This window comes from Gossypium hirsutum, chromosome D05, assembly GCF_007990345.1.
Source record: "Gossypium hirsutum isolate 1008001.06 chromosome D05, Gossypium_hirsutum_v2.1, whole genome shotgun sequence".
Classification (NCBI taxonomy): domain Eukaryota; kingdom Viridiplantae; phylum Streptophyta; class Magnoliopsida; order Malvales; family Malvaceae; genus Gossypium; species Gossypium hirsutum.
In genome coordinates this window covers 59,408,371-59,430,379 of record NC_053441.1, presented here as the reverse complement: position 1 = coordinate 59,430,379, position 22,009 = coordinate 59,408,371, and the positions used below count along the sequence as shown (strand labels likewise).

At 33.7% G+C, this 22,009-nt stretch overlaps 2 protein-coding genes across 2 annotated transcripts; both read right to left on the bottom strand.

Annotated features, from left to right (window-relative positions):
- Positions 1-261: 261 nt before the first annotated feature.
- Positions 262-3,170, bottom strand: LOC107902249 (disease resistance protein At4g27190). Its single transcript, XM_016828462.2, has 2 exons — positions 1,759-3,170; positions 262-1,648 (listed from the first exon to the last, which is right to left on the bottom strand). Exons 1-2 carry the CDS (start codon positions 3,168-3,170, stop codon positions 262-264), a joined length of 2,799 nt encoding a protein of 932 aa, XP_016683951.2.
- Positions 3,171-19,640: 16,470 nt separating this feature from the next.
- LOC107902250 (uncharacterized) lies at positions 19,641-20,147 on the bottom strand. Its single transcript, XM_016828463.1, has one exon. The coding sequence runs from the start codon at positions 20,145-20,147 to the stop codon at positions 19,641-19,643; it is 507 nt and encodes a 168-aa protein (XP_016683952.1).
- Positions 20,148-22,009: the final 1,862 nt, after the last annotated feature.

Here is a 22,009-nt window from a genome sequence, read left to right as displayed (position 1 = left end):
TTTCAAGCAATGGTAAGAGAGGGAAAATGTTTAAAAAGTGGAGGCAGTTTGATTTCTTATTTATGCTCTTAACCTCTTCCTTCCATCATTCCTTTTCTCCTCTCTTTTGCACTATCCTCCCCCACTACTTTCCTACCAACCCTTTTATCTTTCTCTTCAACATCATCACAATTATACTTCCAATTTTATTAATATGGAGAAATTAGATTTATCAAACTAAAAAAATAAACTAAACCATAAATGGTTCATACCTTTCATCCTTCAAAGGGGTTGGAGAACATTTTTAAAGTTTGGATGGTCATCCCACTCCAACGATTCCCACCATTCTGTGCTTGACCTGATGGTAAGAGAAGGTGGAGCATATGCAAATGGCTGCCCATTGCCAACAAGGGGAACAAATGGAGGAATTCTCTTCAGTTTATCACATCTAATAATATGGATAAGTTGGAGAGAATCACAAACCATCACTCCACTTTTGCTGCAAATGATCTTCAAATTTGGTAACTTACGTAGTCTCAATTCTCTCAATTTGGAAAGATGGAATTTGATTAATGCATCACTCCCTTTTTCTTCAACTTCTGATGTTGCTGCTCCCAATATTTCTACTACCTCATCACAATGTGACACTGATATTTTTTCCAGGTTTTGGAGGTTTGGAAGCAACCAATGTGGAAGCAACGTCTTCATACTTGAGCAGCTGTATATCGTAATTTTCTTAAGATGGGAAAAGGTGGTAGACGGAGCCAATGTTGATGTTGTTGCTGAACCAATTCCTGCATCTATCATAATAAGGGCATTCAACTTTGGCAGAGCAGAAAGTTCTAACACCTCGAGGCTCTGAAATGGATGAGCGGAAGAAGAGGCAAAAGAGGACAAGGAAACAACACACTCTATCCCTTTACAATCATAAATCCTCAAGTCAATCGCATTTTTGAAGGAAGAATTATCATCGACTAAGTTTCTCAAATAGTCGCACTTTACAATATTCAACTCTTGAATTTCAATTGGGTGGATAATTAACTCACCTTCCCAATTATGGACTCCTCCAATTGTTACTCTTTTATCTCTTCTATGAGGGAAAATAGCTAAGCCCGTCTGTAAAGAGTACTTGATGAGATTTTTCTTACTTTGTTGCATTGAGGAGATGAACTTATTGATTTCATAAATGTCTTCGAAAAGTCCAGTAAAGAACTCCAACTTCTTCAATGGTTCCATCTCCTCTGCTTTTAGACTTGTTTTTAAATTGACCTCATGAAAACCCAAGTGCTGAAGGTGAACCAGTTTTGGTAAAAGTCCAGCGGGTATCTCTTTCAGAGTGAACACTTCAAGATGAAGATATCTTAGCTTTATCAGCATATCCATTCCTTTAGGGACTTCCTCAATTTTAGTCCCAGAAAGATCCAACTTCTTCAATTCTTGAAGCATTGAAAGACATGGCAGATCTCTTAATTCTTGACAGCCACGAAGCAACAATGTTGTGAGGTTCTTTAGTTCAGAGATGGAATTTGGTAAACTCAAGATCTTTGTAAATGACAAATTGAGAACACTAAGACAAGGCATGTTCATGAATAAAGAATATGGGATCTTCTTTACAGGGTCCCCCGCAATAACAAGGTTGTGAGCAGTTGACATTTTGTGGGCAGCACATCTGCGGGAAATTCCGTTATGGAGTTATACATAAGCGACACTTTCTCAATACCTGGACTCCATTGCAAGCCTCCTTGTACTATATATCGAGGATTCATACTTATGATCGACAGTGCCATGTCTCTCACTGCATCATGCATCTTTATGTGAGGTTGACCAAATACATTAGTAATATTTTCCAACAAGCAGTTATCTCCTAACTTCTTCAAAATAACATGGCCCTTGTCTTTCATTTCTTGTCTTGTACCCATATCATCTATGAACCCCTCCTCAATCCAGCACTCAATTAGCTCATCCTTCGAAAATTCAAAATCTTCAGGATATAATGCGCAATACAAAACACAATGTTTCACTTGCTTGTCCTTTAAGTGATCAAAGCTAAATTTCAAGCGCTCGATTACCTCAGCTTCCACTCCTTCCACTTTCCCTATTCTCTCTTTCAATTCCCCGAGTGCATTTTTCCAAATAAGAGGGTTATCTTCTCCTTTCATGGTACCAGCTACCACGACAATCGTAAGAGGTAGACCTGCACATTCCTTGACAACAAGCTTCAAAGTAGGCATTATAGTTGGACTTTGAACTATGTTAGGTCCAACTTTATTCAAGAATAGTATCAATGCCTCTTCTTCTAACAGGGGCTTCACTTTTATCACCTTACAACCCATATACTTACAGACATGCTCCAAACGGGTTGTCAAGACCAACTTGCAGCCATTGCTGCCACTAGGCTCGGGGATGCCAACTTCCTCTAGAGAGACTTTATCCCACACATCATCTAGGATTAGAACATGCTTTCCTGCGTTCTTCAGCATTTCTGACAAGATTGCTGCTCGTCTGAGCTTGTCTCCTTCTGTGGGCCAATCTTCCTTCAACTTCAAAGCAGCTGCAATATCATCTTGTACCTTTATTACATTGAACTCCTTTGATATGGTAACCCAGATTACCCTTTTGAATCTTTGTTGCTTTAAAAGATCATTGTGGATGTGCTTCATGATAGTGGTTTTACCCACACCGCCCATCCCCCAAACCCCCATCTTGCTCACCTCCTCCTGCATCAAATATGCCCAAATCTCTTTTCTGACAGCTTCCTCTCCAACTAGTTCTGATGTTGGCAGCGGCAACCCAGCACTTGGACCATCCATGGCAAGACCTTCAGAGGCATTAGGAGCTTTATCAAGAAATCCCTCCATTTCTCGAGTCTTTTCTTCAACCAGCTTGCCGTTGCAAGCACGACAGAGATATCTCCCGTTCCTGACTTTGTTTTCAACAACTTGTGCTTCCCTAATCATCTCTTTCACATCTTTCAACCAATTTTCAACTCCCTTCTTTGGTATCTTCCCCAGAGGACGAAGAAGCTCTACTTTCAATTGCAGCTCTATATCTTCCATTTTGAAATTCAATTCATCTCTGATCCTCTTGAAGTTTCTCACATAATCGTTCAGCTTTCTGTGATATTGCAAATATTTACAAACAGGAGTTCCGAGACAATTTGCAATGCCTACAACAGGCTCTACGTACTCCATTACTATGTCCCTGCAATGCAATCATATATAACAGTAGCAGAGAATGAAAATCTGTGAATGAATTGGATATTTTATGAAGTATTGATATGTCAGTGTAAGCATGAATGCAAGTTTCAAGCAATGGCGTTTATTAGATGGAGCTATGTATGGGTGGCAGACAGAAACATGATGAAATTCTGGTCACCAGAATTAAGCTCTCGATTTATATAAAATGCTAGATTCAAGTGTGCAACAGTTCATTACAGAATATTAAGAGATAAAATGGTAACTGTTTGAGATTTCAACATTATATTGCTTCTGGGTAGCTCTTTCTGTATTAATTTCAATCTACAGTAGATTATGTCCGCTGATCATCTTACCTTAAAATCTAAAAATGTTGATAATCAGTAGAGGAAATCATAGCTTCAGATCTTATTACCTGACTTAGTGGCTGAAAGTGTTGAGAGATTAGAACTGAAAAGGAAGCAGTGAAGTTGAGTTCCTTGACAATCTTACAAAGCTAGCTGCTATAACAGTAGCAGATAATCAAAAGCAAAGAAAAGCATGTGATGAATTAAGCAAATGAAAGAAAATTACCTTGACTGGATGCTTCAAAATTTGTGATAGACCTTGGATATCGAAATAAATTAAAAGCAGCGAAGAAGAAGAAAGTGAAGATAAGAACAGGCAAATTATGAAGTCAGTGGTAGGTTCCACAAAGGCAGAAAGAAATCATTTTTTATTTCTTTTAGCCTTTTTCTTTGCCGTCTGCCATTACAGATGGCATTTTAATTATTCTTATTATCAATTTAATTTACGATAGCGTATAAAATTATAATTATAAAAATTTTAAAAAAAATTATTATTATATATATATATATGAGCCAAAGAAAATTACTATCAACAGTGTTAACGGTTATGCTAGACATAATTTGAACTCGATTAATAGGTAGGAAAACTTTGTAATTTGGTGTTGAAGGGAGATAAAAACAAAATAATAAACGATGAGAGTTTATAAAGAAATTAACTCTATTTAAGATTTTGTGCCACTACACTATCACACAATATCTTTAGATTTTATTTTCAACAGCCAATCAAAATGAGTAATTTACATATCAAGTCTTTGAATATTTTTTGTTATCACATTTTAGTATGGTGTTTTCAATATGTCAGACGACCAGCAGAACATCATAGCAAATGTCTTATTTTTGTAATTAATTTATTTTCCATATTATTTTTGTAATTAATTTATTTTACCTTACATTATTAACTATTAGTTACTAAATTATGAATATTTTGGTTTTGGTTACAACATTGGGTTTTTTTTCTTAAATTGCTAAGGAATAAAATATTTTATGGAAATACTTACGTGGGTTGAAACATATGTAAAGACTTGAATGTGGGAAATGGAATGTCCCATCAATTTTATTCAAATTATTTTTAATTCTTAGTTTTTGTTTTAAAATATTTTAAATCTATTGCTAAAAAACTAACAACACTTTAACACTAATTTTAATTTTTATAATTATTTTTGGAAGAAATTTATAATTAAGAATAAAAATTATAGTTGTTTAATCCTGATCAGACAAAAAAAATTAAAATATTTTAGTTATAAATTATAAATTTATTTAACATTTTAAATAATTATTTTTAAAAATACATTATTAAAATCTGTTAAAGATTTTTAAATTTGTTTTAAATTATGGCACGTTGTTCATCGATCAAACTTTGCATTTGCATGTAATGAGCAAACTATATTTTGCATATGCATGTGCCATAGAATAGTGGTGAATAGGAATGGTAAAATGATTAACCAAATCGAATTATTCAAAATGTAAAAAATTTTAACGTTAATTAAATCGAATTTTTTTCAAATACATTAACTGAATTACCGAAATTTATATTGATACGAGCAACTCAGCCCAATTCAAAGGACATAATAGAGATGAGCTTAGTTTCTCTCAATGTCCAATTACGAGATCTAAATCCAAAAAGATAAAATTAAAACTCAACTTATTTGTTCAAGACTTTATTACGAAAATAATTCAAAAAAAAGAGTTGAAGTTTCAAGACGATAGATTCTGGAGTAATGATGGATTAGAATTGACTAATTCTGTCCGTGGGCCTAAACTCTTAATCTATGATGATAAGCCCATGTGGAAAATGCTAACAAGCTTAACCATTTCACTTCAAGAACCTCAATTGATCTCACAAGTCTAGACGTTTCATATTGGGTTCGAGTTTTAGGCTTAATTATTATTATATATGAGTCTAATATTTTATTTATCAGCTCTTATTATTTTATTATTTTAATCAAGTATTTTAAGTTCTTTAGGAATTTTATGTTAACAAGAAAGTTTAGTTTAAAACTACTTCTTGTTTAGGTTAAATTAGAGTTCTAGTATACTTAAGAGTTTTATTTAGATTTTTTTAGCTAGCCTATATATAGGCCTTTGCATTGTACACAATTGATACAATTCATTACTATTCTATTTCTCTTTGAGTTAATAAATTATCTCTGGGTTTTTTCTTTTCAAGAATTTCTCTTGAGTTTCTTTTAAAAAAATTTTAACAATCTTTTTAGACTGTAGGGATTATTTGCAAACTTTTTCTTGCCAATATTTCTATCTTGGAGGGGAAATTAGAGCCGCTTGAAGGGGGTTGTGGATTCTTCGTATTTTCAAAGCTTCTTATGACTTCTACATGCCACGTTCTATCTTTCCATTTATATTCTTTATTCGCCACCTTATTATTCTAAACTTTGATTTATTATTTTATTTTAGTTATTTATTTTAATTTTTTTATTTGACTTGGATTCAATTTCATTTCAAGTTTGTGTTAAAATCCAAGTTTCTTTCCGAACGTCTAGAGCCCTAAGTCAAATTCGCGACTTTGACAAACTTTACGATCTACTTCTGCGTTCATCCATTTCATTCTTTATCATTTGGTATCAAATTTGGGCATTTTAGGTGTTCTTTTTTTTTATATATATAAACTGATTTCTAGGAACAACCTCAAAATAATTTTTTTACCCCGACTGTTTTTGGAAAAAAGTATTTTTCAGTGGATAAACGATTTTCAAGAAATTTAAAAGTTTACATACTATTTCTTGGCACTATTTTAGAGTATACAAAAAACATTTCCCACAAAAAAGTGATCAAAAAATATAAAAAATAAAAAAATATTTTGTGGGCTGAATTTTGTGCTAAAACTTTTCAGATCATATCTACATTATTTGAGGAGGCTCTAGTTTAAATTTTGTGGTTTTTGGAAATATGAACATCCCAAACGAAGTTTGTCAAGTTGCTTCGCAATTTTTTAGGTTTTCGAGTTTTAGAAATTTTCATTGACTCTTAGCTTTAAGTTTTCATTTGTTTTTATTTTTATTTGTTCCTTTATGCATTCTTACACTTTCTTGTTTCTTGTGTAAGTAAGTTAAAGCATGTTGCATATTCTTTCCACCGTGCAACATAATTCTTTGATATCTAAGCCAATTTTGGACTCATAGTGCTATTAGCTTTGCTTTGATAGTTTGATTCTAATACATTCTGATTGATTGATATAAACACTTTTTAAAAGACTCACAAGATTAATTCTAACCTTATTGAGAATTTTTTTTGGAGTGCATATAGGTGAGGTTTGCTTAATTTTTTCTTTTGAAGTGTTGTGCTTTTCTAGGCTTTCACTATGACTCATGGCACTCATACCCGTAAAAACCATGATGAGATACCATCTGATGACAAAGAACGAGATGTTACATTAGAGAAAATTGTGAGGATGGTAACATTTCAACATCAACAATTGAACGAGGTACGTGATACATTTGAGGCCAATTTGACTAAGTGTCGAACAAAACTACAAGAGAACATTAATCAGCTTTCCAATCAAATTCAACTGCTAATTCAAGTTGTTGCTCATTTGGAGACTTCTTCAAATCGACAATCTTGTGCTCGTGATAGTGATGATGATAGGGACAATAAACAACTTCGTATTCATTCTAGTACTGGTATTCGTTCTAATCGAGGCCAATCTTCTATCGCTAAACCAAAGTTCAACATTCCACCATTCCAAGGAAAGTATGATCCAGATGCATATTGTGATTGGGAGGATAAAATGGAGATCACATTCCACCACTCAACTTGTGTTGAACTCCTAAAGGAATCATGAACGAGAAGTTGATTCGTGGGAACAGTTGACACAAATCATGCAAAAACATTTTATCCCACCTCACTATTATAGGTATATTAAACAAAGACTTCACCACCTTATTCAAGGTAATCGATTTCTTTATGGTGCTTGTCAACCAATTAACCAAATTACTATTAAGTATAGACATCGTATTCCAAAGCTTGATGATATGTTTGGTGAAACTTATGGTGCTTGTATCTTTACAAAAATTGATTTAAAAAGTGGCTACCATCAAATTCGAATGAAAGAGGGGGATGAATGAAAAACAACCTTTAAAAATAAGTTTGGTTTATATGAATGGCTTGTCATGCCTTTCGGTTTGACTAATGCACCTAGTACTTTCATGCGCTTGATGAACCATGTTTTGAAACCTTATTTGGGTAAATTTGTGGTAATATATTTTGATGATATTCTAATTTACTCAACTTCTTTTCTTTAGATGATCATGTTTTTCATGTTAAATCTATTTTGGATATTCTGCAAACTGAAAATTTATTTACCAACTTTAATAAATGCACTTTTTATTGTGATAAACTAATCTTTTTAGGTTTTATAGTAAGTGTTCAAGGTATTCATGTAGGTGAGGACAAAGTAAAGGCAATTAGGGAGTGGCCCACTCCTAAATCAATTATCGATGTGAGATCTTTCCATGGTTTAGCAAGTTTTTATAGACGTTTTGTGAAGGATTTCTCCACAATTGCTGCTCCATTAACTGAGATTATTAAAAAGTCTGTGGGTTTTAAATGGGGAAAAGCGCAGGAAAAGGCTTTCCAAACTTGAAAGAAGTTATGTTCTACTCTGGTTCTTAAATTACCTGATTTTTCTAATATTTTTGAACTTGAATGTGATGATTCAGGTATTGGAATTGGTGCCGTGTTGATGCAAGGAAAAAGGCCAATTGCATATTTCAGTGAAAAACTGATTGGGGAGCAATTAAACTACTCAACTTATGATAAAGAGTTGCTAACATTAGTTTGAGCTCTACAAGTTTGGCAACATTACTTACTGCCAAATGAGTTCGTTATCCATATAGATCATAAATACCTAAAATGGTTAAAGGGACAAGGTAAGTTGAGCAAAAGACACGCTCGATGGGTAGAATTCATAGAGACATTTCCATTTACAATTAAGTATAAAACAAGTAGAGAAAATATAGTTGATGATGCCTTATGTCGTAGATATTATTTGATAACTACATTAAATGCTAAAGTCTTAGGGTTTGAACATATAAAAGATTTATACTTAAATGATATTGATTTTGCAAATGTTTTTTTTTTCTAATTATTGGAATGGTGCCTTTAAAAAGTTTTATCTTGTAGATTGGTTTCTTTTTCGCCTAAACAGGGTATGTGTTCTACAATGTTCCATGAGAGCATTATTAATTTGTGAGGCACATAGTGGAGGCCTAATGGGACACTTTGGTGTCGTCAAGACACTAGATATTTTACATGAACATTTTTATTGGCTGCACACGAAAAAGGACGTTGAAAAGGTATGTTCTAATTGTATTACTTGTAAACAAGCAAAATCTAAGGTAATGCCTCATGGACTTTATACTCCTTTGCCGATTCTTTTTTTGCCATGGGTAGACTTATTTATGGATTTCATTCTTGGTTTGATACTAACTAAAAAGGGTCGAGATAGTATCTTTGTTGTTGTTGACAAGTTTTCAAAGATGGCTCACTATATTCCTTGTCACAAAACGGATGACGCTACACATGTAGCTAACTTATTCTTTTGGGAGGTGGTGTGCCTACATGGAATACCTTGTACCATTGTATCTGACAGAGACATAAAGTTCCTAAGCCACTTTTGAAAAGTATTGTGGGGGTAAGCTTGATACTAAATTATTATATTCTACTACATGTCAACCCCAAAACTATGGACAAACAAAGGTAGTCAATCAAGTTTTAGGTGCTTTACTACGAGCTGCTATGGGTAAGAACCTTAAAAATTGGGAAGAATGTTTTCCATTTGTTGAGTTTGCATATAACTGATCTATTCACTCTACAACTGCCTATTCCCCATTTGAACTTGTTTATAGTTTTAATCCACTGAATGTACTTGATTTTGTACCATTTCCTATAGAAAACATTTCTAGTTTAGATGGTGAGAAGAAAGCTAAATTGGTGAAATCCATGCATGCGAAAGCAAGACAATGAATCGCCAAAACAAATGAAGCAAATGCCAACAAAGCTAACAAGGGGCGCAAGCAAATTATCTTTGAACCCGGTGACTGGGTTTGGATCCACATGAGAAAAGAGCAATTTCTAACTAAACGCAAAACAAAATTGGACCCATATGTTGATGGACCTTTTCAAGTACTCAAGGACATTAATGATAATACATATCAAATCGACCTTCTTGGTGAGTATGATGTTAGTGCCACTTTTAATGTCACTGACCTTTCTCCTTTTGATATTGTAGCTTCAAGGACGAATCCTTTTGTGGAAAGGGGAACGATATGAGAAACTTAGCCCAATTCAAATGCCATAATATAGATGTGCTTAGTTTCCCTCAATGCCCAATTACTAGATTTAAATCCAAGTAGATAAAGTCAAAACTCAACTTATTTGTTCAATACTTTATCACGAAAATAATTCGAGAAGAAGAGTCGAAGTTTTAAGACAATGAATTCTGGAATAATGATGAATTAGAAGGGACTAATTCTATTTGTGGGCCTACACTCTCCCATGTGGAAAATGCTAAAAAGCTTAGGCATTTCACTTCAAGAACCCCAATTGATCTCACAAGCCTAGACGTTTCATATTGGGTTCGAGTTTTAGGCTTAATTTTTATTATATATGAGCCCAATATTTTATTTATCAGCTCTTATTATTTTATTATTATTTTATTCCAAATTTTTTATAATTATTAAGTATTTTAAGTTATTTAGGAGTTCTATGTTAATAAGAAAGTTTAGTTTAAAATTACTTATTGTTTAGATTAAATTAGAGTTCTAGTATACTTAAGAGTTTTATTTAGATTTATTTAGCTAGCTTATGTATAGGCCTTTGCATTGTACATAATTGATACATTAATTCATTATTATTCTATTTCTCTTTGAGTTAATAAATTCTCTCTGGGTTTTTTCTTTTTAAGGATTTCTCTTTTGAGTTTATTTTAGAAGAGTTTTAACATTGTTTTTAGCTTGTGGGGATCACTTGCAAACTTTTTCTTATCAAGATTTCTATCTTAGAGGGAAAATTAGAGCCGTTTAAAGGGGGTTGTGGATTCTTTATGTTTCCTAGGCTACTTAGGACTTATACACACCACGTTCTATCTTTCGATTTATCTTCTTTATTCGCATTCTTGTTATTCTAATATTTGATTTATTATTTTATTTTAGTTATTTATTTTAATTTTTTTTACTTGGATTCAATTTCGTTTCAGGTTTGTGTCAAAATCCAAGTTTCTTTCCGAATGTCTACAGCCCTAAGTCAAATTTACGACTTTGACAAACTTTATGATTCCCTTACGCTTTCATCCGTCTCAATCTTTATCATATATGTTTTTGTCTTTTGGTTCAAATATGTATAAAAGATATAAAAAATACCCTGTTAATATACTTTAAATGGAGGTGAAAACTTCAAATAAGATATTAAAAACACTAGATAAATCTTGAAAGCTAACAACCAAACACTACATATATTATATATAATATATATCGGTTAATCCAATCAATTACTCGATTTCGAGTTGAACTAACCGATAACCGAAATTTCAAAAAATCATTAACCAACCTTCAACCGAACTAAATTCGGCCAACGACCAATTAACTGAATTAGATTGATTCGATCGGTTAAATCGATTTTAACCAAACTGTGAACAATCCTTGTGGTGAATTACATTAAAAGCAACAAGCAATTTTAACACTTGGCTGGTGCATTATTTGCAAGCCACACTTACTTATGTTGAAGTCAAAGAACATGTATAAAAAAGAAGCTCATTATTCCCTATCTTCCGAACCTGGTAACTCCTGTATTTTCTATTTTCTGGATATTCTACATTTATACAACTTTTGGTAATAACATAACTTATTCAGGACATGTTCTACTATGGTGTATAATTGAGTGGAACCAACATGAACATCATTAAACTTTACGATCCAAGTGATTGTCTTGGTTAATTTTGAATCAATCTAATATCTAAAAACTAATCTCCTTAGTGATATGATATTCTATAATAGGCTAGATATCAACCATGAACTCAATCATAACCCATTAAAGTCATTTAATAAATTATCAATATAATAGATATGAAAATCATTTTCATATCAATTTGGTGCTACTCTTGCACAAAAAATGTTAGTTTCATATTTTTCAACAATATGAAACTAACTTTATAAGTTAGAAATTTAAGGGTAGAAGAAAAGTGACATGTAATTAAATTGAAGGCTTTTCCATAAATAAATAAAATCTAAATAAAAATGAGAGACACAACAATTCAGGATGTGGTTTATAAGCCTATAAACAGGTTTCATGTATTTGTGATATGTATAAGCGAGTGTGTGGATGAGAAGAAAAGGAAAGAGTATGAAACAAAACAAAGGTGTGTGACTTTGTGTGCATGGAAGTGGAAATAAGCAAAGAGTGAATTGTGAGTGTATAATTAGTTGTAGGTACTAATTGAGAGGAAAATATAGTTTTATTTTGCATTGGTGTATTTGTTTTGAGTAATAAAAGTTAATTTCTTTAGTGCTCACTACACTTTCAACAAATTGGATACACATAAATAATATAAAAATCTAAACTAATCTAAACTCAATAAATACTGAACAAAGCACTTCACTTCAAATTGGTTTTTGGTTTTCTTGCAATTTGTCTCATCCATAAAAGAATGCTATCAAAAAGTTAAAACAATAAAGAAGATTAACAAAATTGGAGAGAATCGGTATTCCTACCTCAATAATCTCTTCTTCTTTGCCGAAGTCAATGACTTGCTCTAATCCATCGCAGTGCCTTATATTGAGTTCTTGTAGATGCAGCATACTTAGAGCCAAGCAAGGTGAGAAGATTGTTTTCGGTTTATTGCAATGCACAATTCTTAAAACCTTTAGTCTTGTGAGGCTTGCAATTGCATGATGTGATGGCTCTAATTTCCATACGCTTTCCAATTTATTTGGCAGTGATCAATATAGTTCCAATATTGTTAAATTTGAGCACAATGGTGTCTGACATTTCACCTTTTCATAAAGCTTATCCATTTGAAGTATCACTTGTAACTCCTCACAATGTTTGATGCTTACTTGCTTAAGATTTTGCAAGAACCTAGTCGGAGGAAGACCATAGCACAGCCCTTTCAAAGAAACCATTCTTTCTATATTTAATTCCACCAAATTAGAGAATGCAACAATTGACTCCTGATCTCTTGTCATATCAATCAAGAATTCCATATCCTTACAATAATTAAGCTGCAGAGAAGTCAACTCATTTACTCCCATTTTACTTGACACAATGTTCTTTTGTCCACTAACATTGTTCAAGTTCAACTTTTTCTCCATATTGCAAAATAAAGTGTTAAATGCAGTCAATGAGGATGAGAAGTTTCCAATTGTCAATGTTCTAAACAACCTCCGATAGTTAAAATTGTCACTTACAGCTATATTGTACCTTTGTAGTTTAGGGAACACCCAATATTCTTGAGAAAATTGATTAGTAGAAAGCGCCAGTGATAGTGCAGTTAAACGAGACAATGAATTTGGCTTCAATAAGTTGATATTGCTTTTGCTGATCACATCTACTTCTTGCAATGAAGTCAACTTATTATATTCATAAAAAGAAGCAACATTAATTGTCAAGTTATATATGTAACACAAATTACGAGGTTTAGAAAAAAAAAACTCATGTAAGTATATTATTTTGTATTTAAAAGAAAACATTTTTATTTTTTATGTGGAATGATTAAATCAGATACCTTCGAAAAAAAGTTAAATATTGGGTGCAAATATCATATAATTTATCTCTAAATGAAAAAAAAATAAAGAAGTTTGGGAAAAAAAATATAAATGTTTTTTCTTATAATAAAAATTTGGGTGCAATGATTGAAATTGAAAAATGAAAAGTTTCATTTAAACAAGATTATTAAGTTCTTATTAAACAGAAATTCATTAATTGATTTCTTTTATTAAATTAAATATTGACAATTTTTTATATATTAAATTTTTATAGTTACATTGAATTGAAGGTTTAATTTTTATTAATTTTTTATTGAATATTTTATATTTATTTAATATTATTAATAAAAAATTTATTGATATGGCAATCCACATGTTAATACATGTATTTTTCATGCAAACATTACATTATATATCTTATATGTCAACTAAAGAAATAATTTAAAATTTATACAAAAATTCAAAAACTATAGCAAATGCATACTTTTTTTTTTTTGAATAGCATAAGTAAACATGGATTACCATGCAGGCTTCCATGTATAGAAACTTTACATTTTAGTTAGTATTTCCGTTATAAAAAAATTCAATAATTTTTTAAAAGGATAATGTTTAAATTCGACTATTTTTAAAAGGTGCACAACCAAATTTAGCTAAAAAAATAAGGGTTAAATTAATAAATGATGTAAACGTTAACGACTAAATTTTCATTATGCCTTAATTAATTTATTAAGTTGTTTTTTTTTATATTTATTACGTTGACTATTGAACTATATATTGTGATATCTCCAGGTGAAGGAACATGTGATAAAACTAGTATTCCAAAATAAAAATTACCTATGAAAGAAAATGATAGGAAAATAAATGGTGTCAAACAAAATACGAATATGATAAAAAAGAAAATTAAATTTGATGCACTATTACCTTGATAGGAAATTGGGGGGAAATTGATTTTTTCTTCCTTTTCAACTTCAACATATAATAATTTCAGTGTAGACAATTTCACTAATTCTTCACTTATCTCATCAATCTTAGTGCCAAACAATGCAAGGATCTCAAGGCTTCTCATATTTGTCATTGATGATGAGAAGTTTTTCAGCTCGCAATTAATACAACACAAAGTTTTAAGATTTGGTAAGGAATGGAATCCCGTCGGTGAGAAACTGACATTTCTGAGTAGTAGAACTTGGAGTGCTTTCATTTCTCCAAAAAATGTTTCGGAAACCACTAGTAAATCATCCCACTCCCCTGCTAAAAACAAAGTCATCGGGAATATTTTTTATGTTACTACTACAATTCCATAAAGCGATTGCAGTATAACATCCAAAACTTTCATCCAGATGAGGCCATTCTTTCACCTCATCTTTTACCATAAACCTATTTTCTCCTGTTGATGTTAGCCGATGAGCAAAATCTCGAACCACACCATGCATTCTTATCGTTTTTGCGTCATAAGTTTCCAATAATAAGCTAGATTTTTGGAGTATTTTTAGTGCCATACTAATTTCTTTACTTTTATCTTCAATCGAGTAAACATTAGGGAACAATCCTACTCCAATTTGGATGTCAATACGGATTTCTTCATATTCAGGAAAAAGGGAACACAGTAAGAAACACTTTGGATGTCATTTTCCGTTATTTGGTTATTGCCTTCCTTCAAATAAGCGTAGCTAAGCTTAAGACCCTTGAAGACATCTCCGAGAACTTCTTCATTAACCAAATGCCTTGAGTCCTTGAATCTCTGCTTTAAGGCTCTCCACGCATCTAAACTCTCATCTTTTAAAGCTCTTGCCACGGTATCAAGTACAGGAGGCAATCCCTTACATTCACCATCAACCTCTTTGGCTACATCATTCAAGGAGGAACAGTAATCATCTAAACCAGATCTTTCTCGAAACAAAACCCATGCTTCGTCTTCGGATAAGATGCCAAGTTGAATCACCTTCTGACAGTTTATTTTAATGCAGACTTGTTGATGACATGTAGTCAGAAGAATTTTACAACCCTTGTGTCCATCACCGAATGGAATTCTGATACTCTCCAATTTGAATTCTTCCCAGAGGTCGTCGACAATTACGAGGATTTTGTTCACGCCTTGCATACTCCTGAAAAGCGCTTCTGCTTTTCCTTCTTGGCTACTTGTTTCAAATTTTAAACCAAAAAAATCTGCAACTTTATCTTGAATTTTGTTGATGTTTGGATTTTGGGACACAGTAAACATCACAATTTTATCATAGAGCTTTTGTTCTCGAGCATGCTTCCCAACTTCTTTGGCTAAAGTTGTTTTCCCGACTCCTAGCATTTCGTACAGTCCAATCATGTTGACACCGTTATCATTTATAGCCTCCATGATCCCGATTAAAGCTGATTTTGAAGATGCAGGGCCCACGCAATCCGTGGGTGTGATGAACTTTATTCCTTGAAGAGAAGAATGATAGCTCACCTGTGCAAAGTTAGAAGTATCTAAAAGTTTAGAGATAATAGAAGTGTTCTTTGCCAGTTTCACCATTTGAAACACTTGACGCGATCTATTTCATGTTTCAAGTTGTTGGAACGTTGGCATTAAACAAAAGCAAAACAGCAAAACAAAAGCAATGAAATTGAAGCAAAAGAAAGAAAGAACAGCAGCAAAAAATGTAACTGAAGAACCACACTAATTTTCATTCAAAAAGTGAAAAATACATAAGTTACAAGTTTAACTCGACAGTACAGTTACCTACTAGCTTAACTGCCCCCACTAATACATGACTAATTAATAACTTAAATTACACACAAAATGAGCTAACATATCAGCCATTACATCAAAGATCAATCCTACCAACTTACTTGCATAAGTCACAAGTAAACTAAACAAAATTACATTGAAACAAAATGGACCAAGCTATTGTTGCATTCGGTTCAGCTCCAATGCTGCACTTCAAGCTGCTTTGTTGTTGCTGGTCTTGTTGTGAGCTTGTTGTTAGTTCCATGTTGCATTGCAGGCCAAAGTTTAACACTCCTCGTTGGACTGTATGCAACAAACACCAATTTCCCTTCTCAAAATTTCAAATCTAGTAGCTCCCAATGGCATGGTCAGTAAATCAGCCAATTGACCTTTTGAGCTACAATGAACAAGGCTGACTTCCTTCGATTGTTCAGCCTCTCAAACAAAATAAAATTTGATCTTAAAGTGTTTGGTCTTACCATGAAAGACCGGATTCTTAGCTATGGTAACTACAAATTGATTGTCTACCCTGATCTCAGTTGGCTCGGCTTGATCTTCATTGAGATCATGTAGGAGCTTCCTAAGCCAAATGGCTTGATTAACAGCTGCTGTAGTTGAAATGTACTCTGCTTTAGCTATGGACTGAGTAACAGTTTGTTGCTTCTTTGAACTCTAGCAAAATACACTTGATCCAAGTGTAAAAAAGTAACCACAAGTACTCTTCATGCCATCAACAGAACCAGCCCAATCACTATCTGAATATCCTGCTAGCTTGAGCTCCCTTGCTTTCTCAAACTTAACTCCATAATCTAAGGTTCCTTTAACATATCTAAGGATCCTTTTTGCTACTTTGAAATGAACCACATCACAGCAATGCATAAACCTTGATAAAAGACTAACACCAAACATGATATCAGGTCTGGTTGCTGTTAAATAGAGCAGACAGCCTACCAGACTTCGATATTACTTCTCATCAACCCTTTCCTGATCTCCACTACTGGTCAGCTTCTCCCCTTGAGCCACAGGTGTGCTGACTGTTTTGCAGTTCTGCATACAGAATTTATTGAGAATTTTCAAGGCAAAAGCATGTTGGCTGATGAATATGCCTTGATCAAACTGATGCACTTCCATACCAAGGAAGTAAGTCATGATCCCCAAGATAGTCATTTCAAACACCTTTTGCATTTGAGTTTTAAATTTAACAATCAATTCATCTTTACTTCCAGTCGCAAGTAAATCATCCACATAAAGAGAAACAATCAGCAAAGTCTTACCTTTTGACCTCTTCACATAAAGTGTAGCTTCACTAACACTTTTCTCGAACCCAAGCCTAGACAGGTAAGTGTCAACCTTGTCATACCAGGCCCTTGGTGCCTGCTTCAAGCCATAAAGAGCCTTTCTTAGTCTGTAAACCTTATCTTCTTCTCCTACAATTTTAAATCCATCAAGTTGCTCAATGAAAATTTCCTCCTTGAGAAAGTCATTCAGAAATGCTGACTTGACATCCAATTGGTGAATCTTCCATTGTTTTTGAGCAGCCAAAGCAAACAAAAGTTTGATTCTGTCCAGCCTTGCTACTAGAGCAAATGTCTCCATGAAATCGATCCCATATTGCTGACTATAGCCTTTCACCACAAGTCTTGCTTTGTGCTTGTTCAATGAGCCATCAGCATTGCACTTGTCTCTAAACACCCATTTGACACCAATGACCTTCTTGTGATCAGGTTTGCTCACCAATTCCCAAGTGTTATTTTTTGTGAATCATCTCCAATTCTACTTCCATGGCTTTCGTCCAGGGCTTGTCCTTGATAGCTTCCTCAAAGTCAGATGGTTCAACTATTACCATATTTCTTCTTTGGTAGATGTCATCAATAGTTCTGGTGCCTCTCACAGGAGTATCATCAACAGCCTCATCATTTGATTATTCTTCTGCAGGTTCAACAACAATGTCTAGCTGATCCTCTTCACTTAAGCCTGTTTCAACATCATTCCAGCTCCAAACCTTTTCTTAATCAAATCTTACATCTCTGCTTACCAAAATTTTTTTTGTTGAGGGATCAAACACCCTATAGCCCTTCTTAGTACTGCTATAGCCAACAAAGATCCCTGGAACAGCCCTATTTTTGAGCTTAGTCCTCTTTTCTACTAGAATGTGGGCATAACAGACACAACCAAACACTTTTAAGTGTGATACCACTAGCTTGAGTCTATGCTATGCTTCAAAAGATGTCTTGTCCTTGACAGCTCGAGTTGGCAACTTGTTGAGCAAATACACTGAGGTATTGACACCCTCAGCCCAAAATGTACTTGGAAGTTTACTTTGAAATAGCAAACACCTGGCCATGTTCATCACTGTCCTGTTCTTCCTCTCGCATACCCCATTTTTTTGAGGAGTATACATTGTATTTAACTGATGGTGGATCCCAGCCTACTCACATAGCTTCTAAAATCTTTCAGACAAGTATTCAGTGCCATTATCTGTCCTCAAAGCCTTAATCTTGTAGCCTGCTTGATTCTCAATTAAAGCTTTGAATTTTCCAAAAGCTTCAAACACTTCTGACTTCTGTTTAAAGAAGTAAACCCAACAAAATCTGGTTAGATCATCTATAAACAGCACAAAGTACTTACTTCCATTCAGTGAAGGGGTCTTCATTGGTCCACAAACATTAGAATGTACCATTTCAAGCTTCTCTCGAGCTCTCCATGCATTGTTTGATGGAAAAGGCAATCTAGCTTGCTTACCAAGCTGACAAACTTCACAAACAGTATCACTGACTTCAACCTTAGACATGTCATCAACCAAGTTCAACCTGTGCAACCGATCAAGTGATCTGAAGTTGGCATGTCCTAGTCTCCTATGCCAAAGACCAGTACTATCAGCAAGACTGGTGTAAGCCTTTCTCTCAATTTGACTCACATCAAGCATGAAGCATCTATCAATCATAGCTACTGTAACTAACTCATGAAGTGAGCCTTCAACAATGTAAGAACCATTTCTAAAAACCAAAGTGTATCCTTTTTCCACTAACTGACCAACACTAAGCAGGTTCTGGTCTATGTTAGGCACAAAAAGCACATCAGAGACTTTGTTACCTGAACAAGTGCTGATCATCACATTGCCTTTTCCTTTGGCTTCGATTAGGTTCCCATCTCCAATCCTAATTTTTGAAGAAAAAGTTTTGCCAAGGTCTTTAAACAGCTTCTCATCAGCTGCCATGTGGTGTGAGTAGCTACTATCCACTAACCAATCACTTCTGACTTTGTTTGTGCTAGCAAAACAAGAGGTTGTAAAAACATGTTCCTCCTGAGCTTGTAGGCCCTCAACAGCTCGAGCTTGTTGCTGAGCAGCTTCCTTTCCTTTGCTTTTGCACACTTTCTCAACATGACCAAACTGATTACAGCTTCTGCATTGAATGTCAGGCCTATACCAACAGTATCTTTCTGAATGTGTGGTTTTTTTGCAGTGAATGCATGGTGGAAACACTCTCTTGCCTTCACCTCTTCTTGGTTTCTCCTTTTTGTTGGACCAAGGCTTCTTCATTTTCTGATTTGAACCTAAGCCTTCATTGGCTTTTGCTTAGAAAACACCTTCAGGATGTTCTTCCTGCCTATTTGCTCTCCTTTGCTTAAGTGCATACAAAGAGTTTATTAGTTCAGACAGTGAAAAAGCGGACAAATCTCTCGAGTCCTCAAGTGATGAAATTTTTTACTCGAATTTTTCAGGGAGAGTGGTGATGACTTTTTCAACAACTCTGCCCTTACTGAAGTCCTCTCCAATTAGCCTTATGCTATTGACAGTTGCCATGATTCTGTCTGGGTACTGCTTAATGGTATCAAACTCTTTCATCTTCAAATTCTCAAAGTCTCTCCTGATATTGATCACTTGCTGCTGCCTTGTTTTGTCTGACCCCATGAACTCCTCCTTTAGCTTCTCCCATGCCTGTTTAGGTAAGTCACAGGCCATTATCCTGGTGAAGATTACATCTGATACCCTATTCTGCAAGCAGGACATTGCTTTATTCTTTTTGGAGCACTCTTCACTATGTCGCATCATCTGAGCAATGGTGGGATTGGCCCTCAATGGAGGTGGTTTGATGTCATTTTCAATCACATTCCCCAGATCATGCGCCTGAAGGTATGTTTTCATCTTAACTACCCAAATGTGGTAGTTCTCTCCAATGAATACAGGTGGTAGAGGTGGTGTGAAACTCATCCTGCTGAAACAAGTTCAAAGACTTCGATTTCTCTTTTCTCCAAGCTTTGTTTTTACTAAAAACACAACCAGCAACAGAGGCCCTCAAAGATGACAGGCTCTAATTACCATTTGTTGGAACATTGGCATTAAACAAAAGCAAAACAACAAAACAAAATCAATGAAATCAAAGCAAAAGAAAGAAAGAACAGCAGCAAAAAATGTAACTGAAGAACCATACTAATTTTCATTTAAAAATTGAAAAATACATAAGTGACAAGTTTAACTTGACAGCTACCTAATGGCTTAACTGCCCCCACTAATACATAACTAATTGATAACTTAAATTACACACAAAATGAACTGATATATCAGCCATTACATCAAAGATCAATCCTACCAACTTACTTGCATAAGTCAAAAGTAAACTAAACAAAATTACATTGAAACAAAATGGACCAAGCTACTGTTGCATTCGGTTCAGCTCCAATGCTGCACTTCAAGCTGCTTTGCTGTTTCTGGTCTTGTTGTGAGCTTGCTGCAGGTTCTGTAGCGACCTAAAAATTTTGTGCACGGGCGCTACTCGAAGTAATTATTGAAAACTTGAAAATTGAATCTCGATTTTATTTGAAAAAGTAGTCGCCACCGATCTTTTTTAGGTGTGATCAGACACCAAATAAAATCCTTTTTTAGAAGAATTTTTTTAAACTTTTCTAAAAAAGAGACAATTTTAGGTCCACGTCAAAATCAAGAGAAAATTAGGGTCCGGGAGTCGGTTACGCGCGAGGAAGGTATTAGCACCCTCGCGACGCCCAATTGGTATCACGTTAAACGCATGTTGTCTTAATTTTCAAAAATACGAGTTCCATTTAATATTTAGTCGTGATCCGATTGAAATACGAGAACCCTTTTTTTTTTAAAAAAACACGAGAATTTTGAAGCGCAGTATTTCTTTTTAAAACGAAAGTTTTTTTTAAAACACGAGAATTTTTGAAAACACGAGAATTTGTAAACACGAAAATTTTAGAAACACGAAAATTTTTAGAAAAACAAATTTTTTTTAAAACACGACATTTTTTTGAAACACAGGAATTTTTAAAACAGGGAAATTTTAGAAACACGAAAATTTTTAAAACACGACATTTTTTTGAAACACGATTTAAAAAACAAAAATTGAAATGCGAGAATATTTTGAAACACGAATTTTTTTTTTAAACGCGAGAATTTTTGAAAACATGGAAACTTTGAAATACCGGAGTTTTTGAAAACACGAGAATTTGTGAAACACGAAAATTTGTGAAAACACGTAATTTTTTTTAAAACACGAAAATTTTTGAAACGCCAGAATTTTTGAAAACACAGATTTTTGAAAACACGAAAATTTTTGAAAACACGAAAACACAAAATTTGTCGAACACGGAATTTTTTTTTTGAAAACACAATAATATCAAAAAATATTCACGAGAATTTTTTTATTTTTTTTGAAACACGAGATGTTTTCGAAAACACGAAAACACGAATTTTTTTGAAACACGGGAATTTTTGAAAACACGATTTTTTTTAGAAAGAAACACGAATGTATTTTTTTCGAAACACAGGAAATTTTATTATTATTATTTTGAAACACGAGAAATTTTGAAGACATGAAAATTTTTTAAAAACGATTTTTCTTTAAAAATACTGTATTTAACACAAATCGATGATATTCACCCCGATATGGCGATGAAACCATCGAATTAGTGTTAAATCAATTCAATTTAATATTTAATCGGGATTCTAATAAAACAAGAGGATTTTTATTGAAATACGAGGAATTTTGAATATTTTTGATTTTTTAGAAGGGCGTCCCGTATTTAACACGAGCCATCGATATTCATCCAACA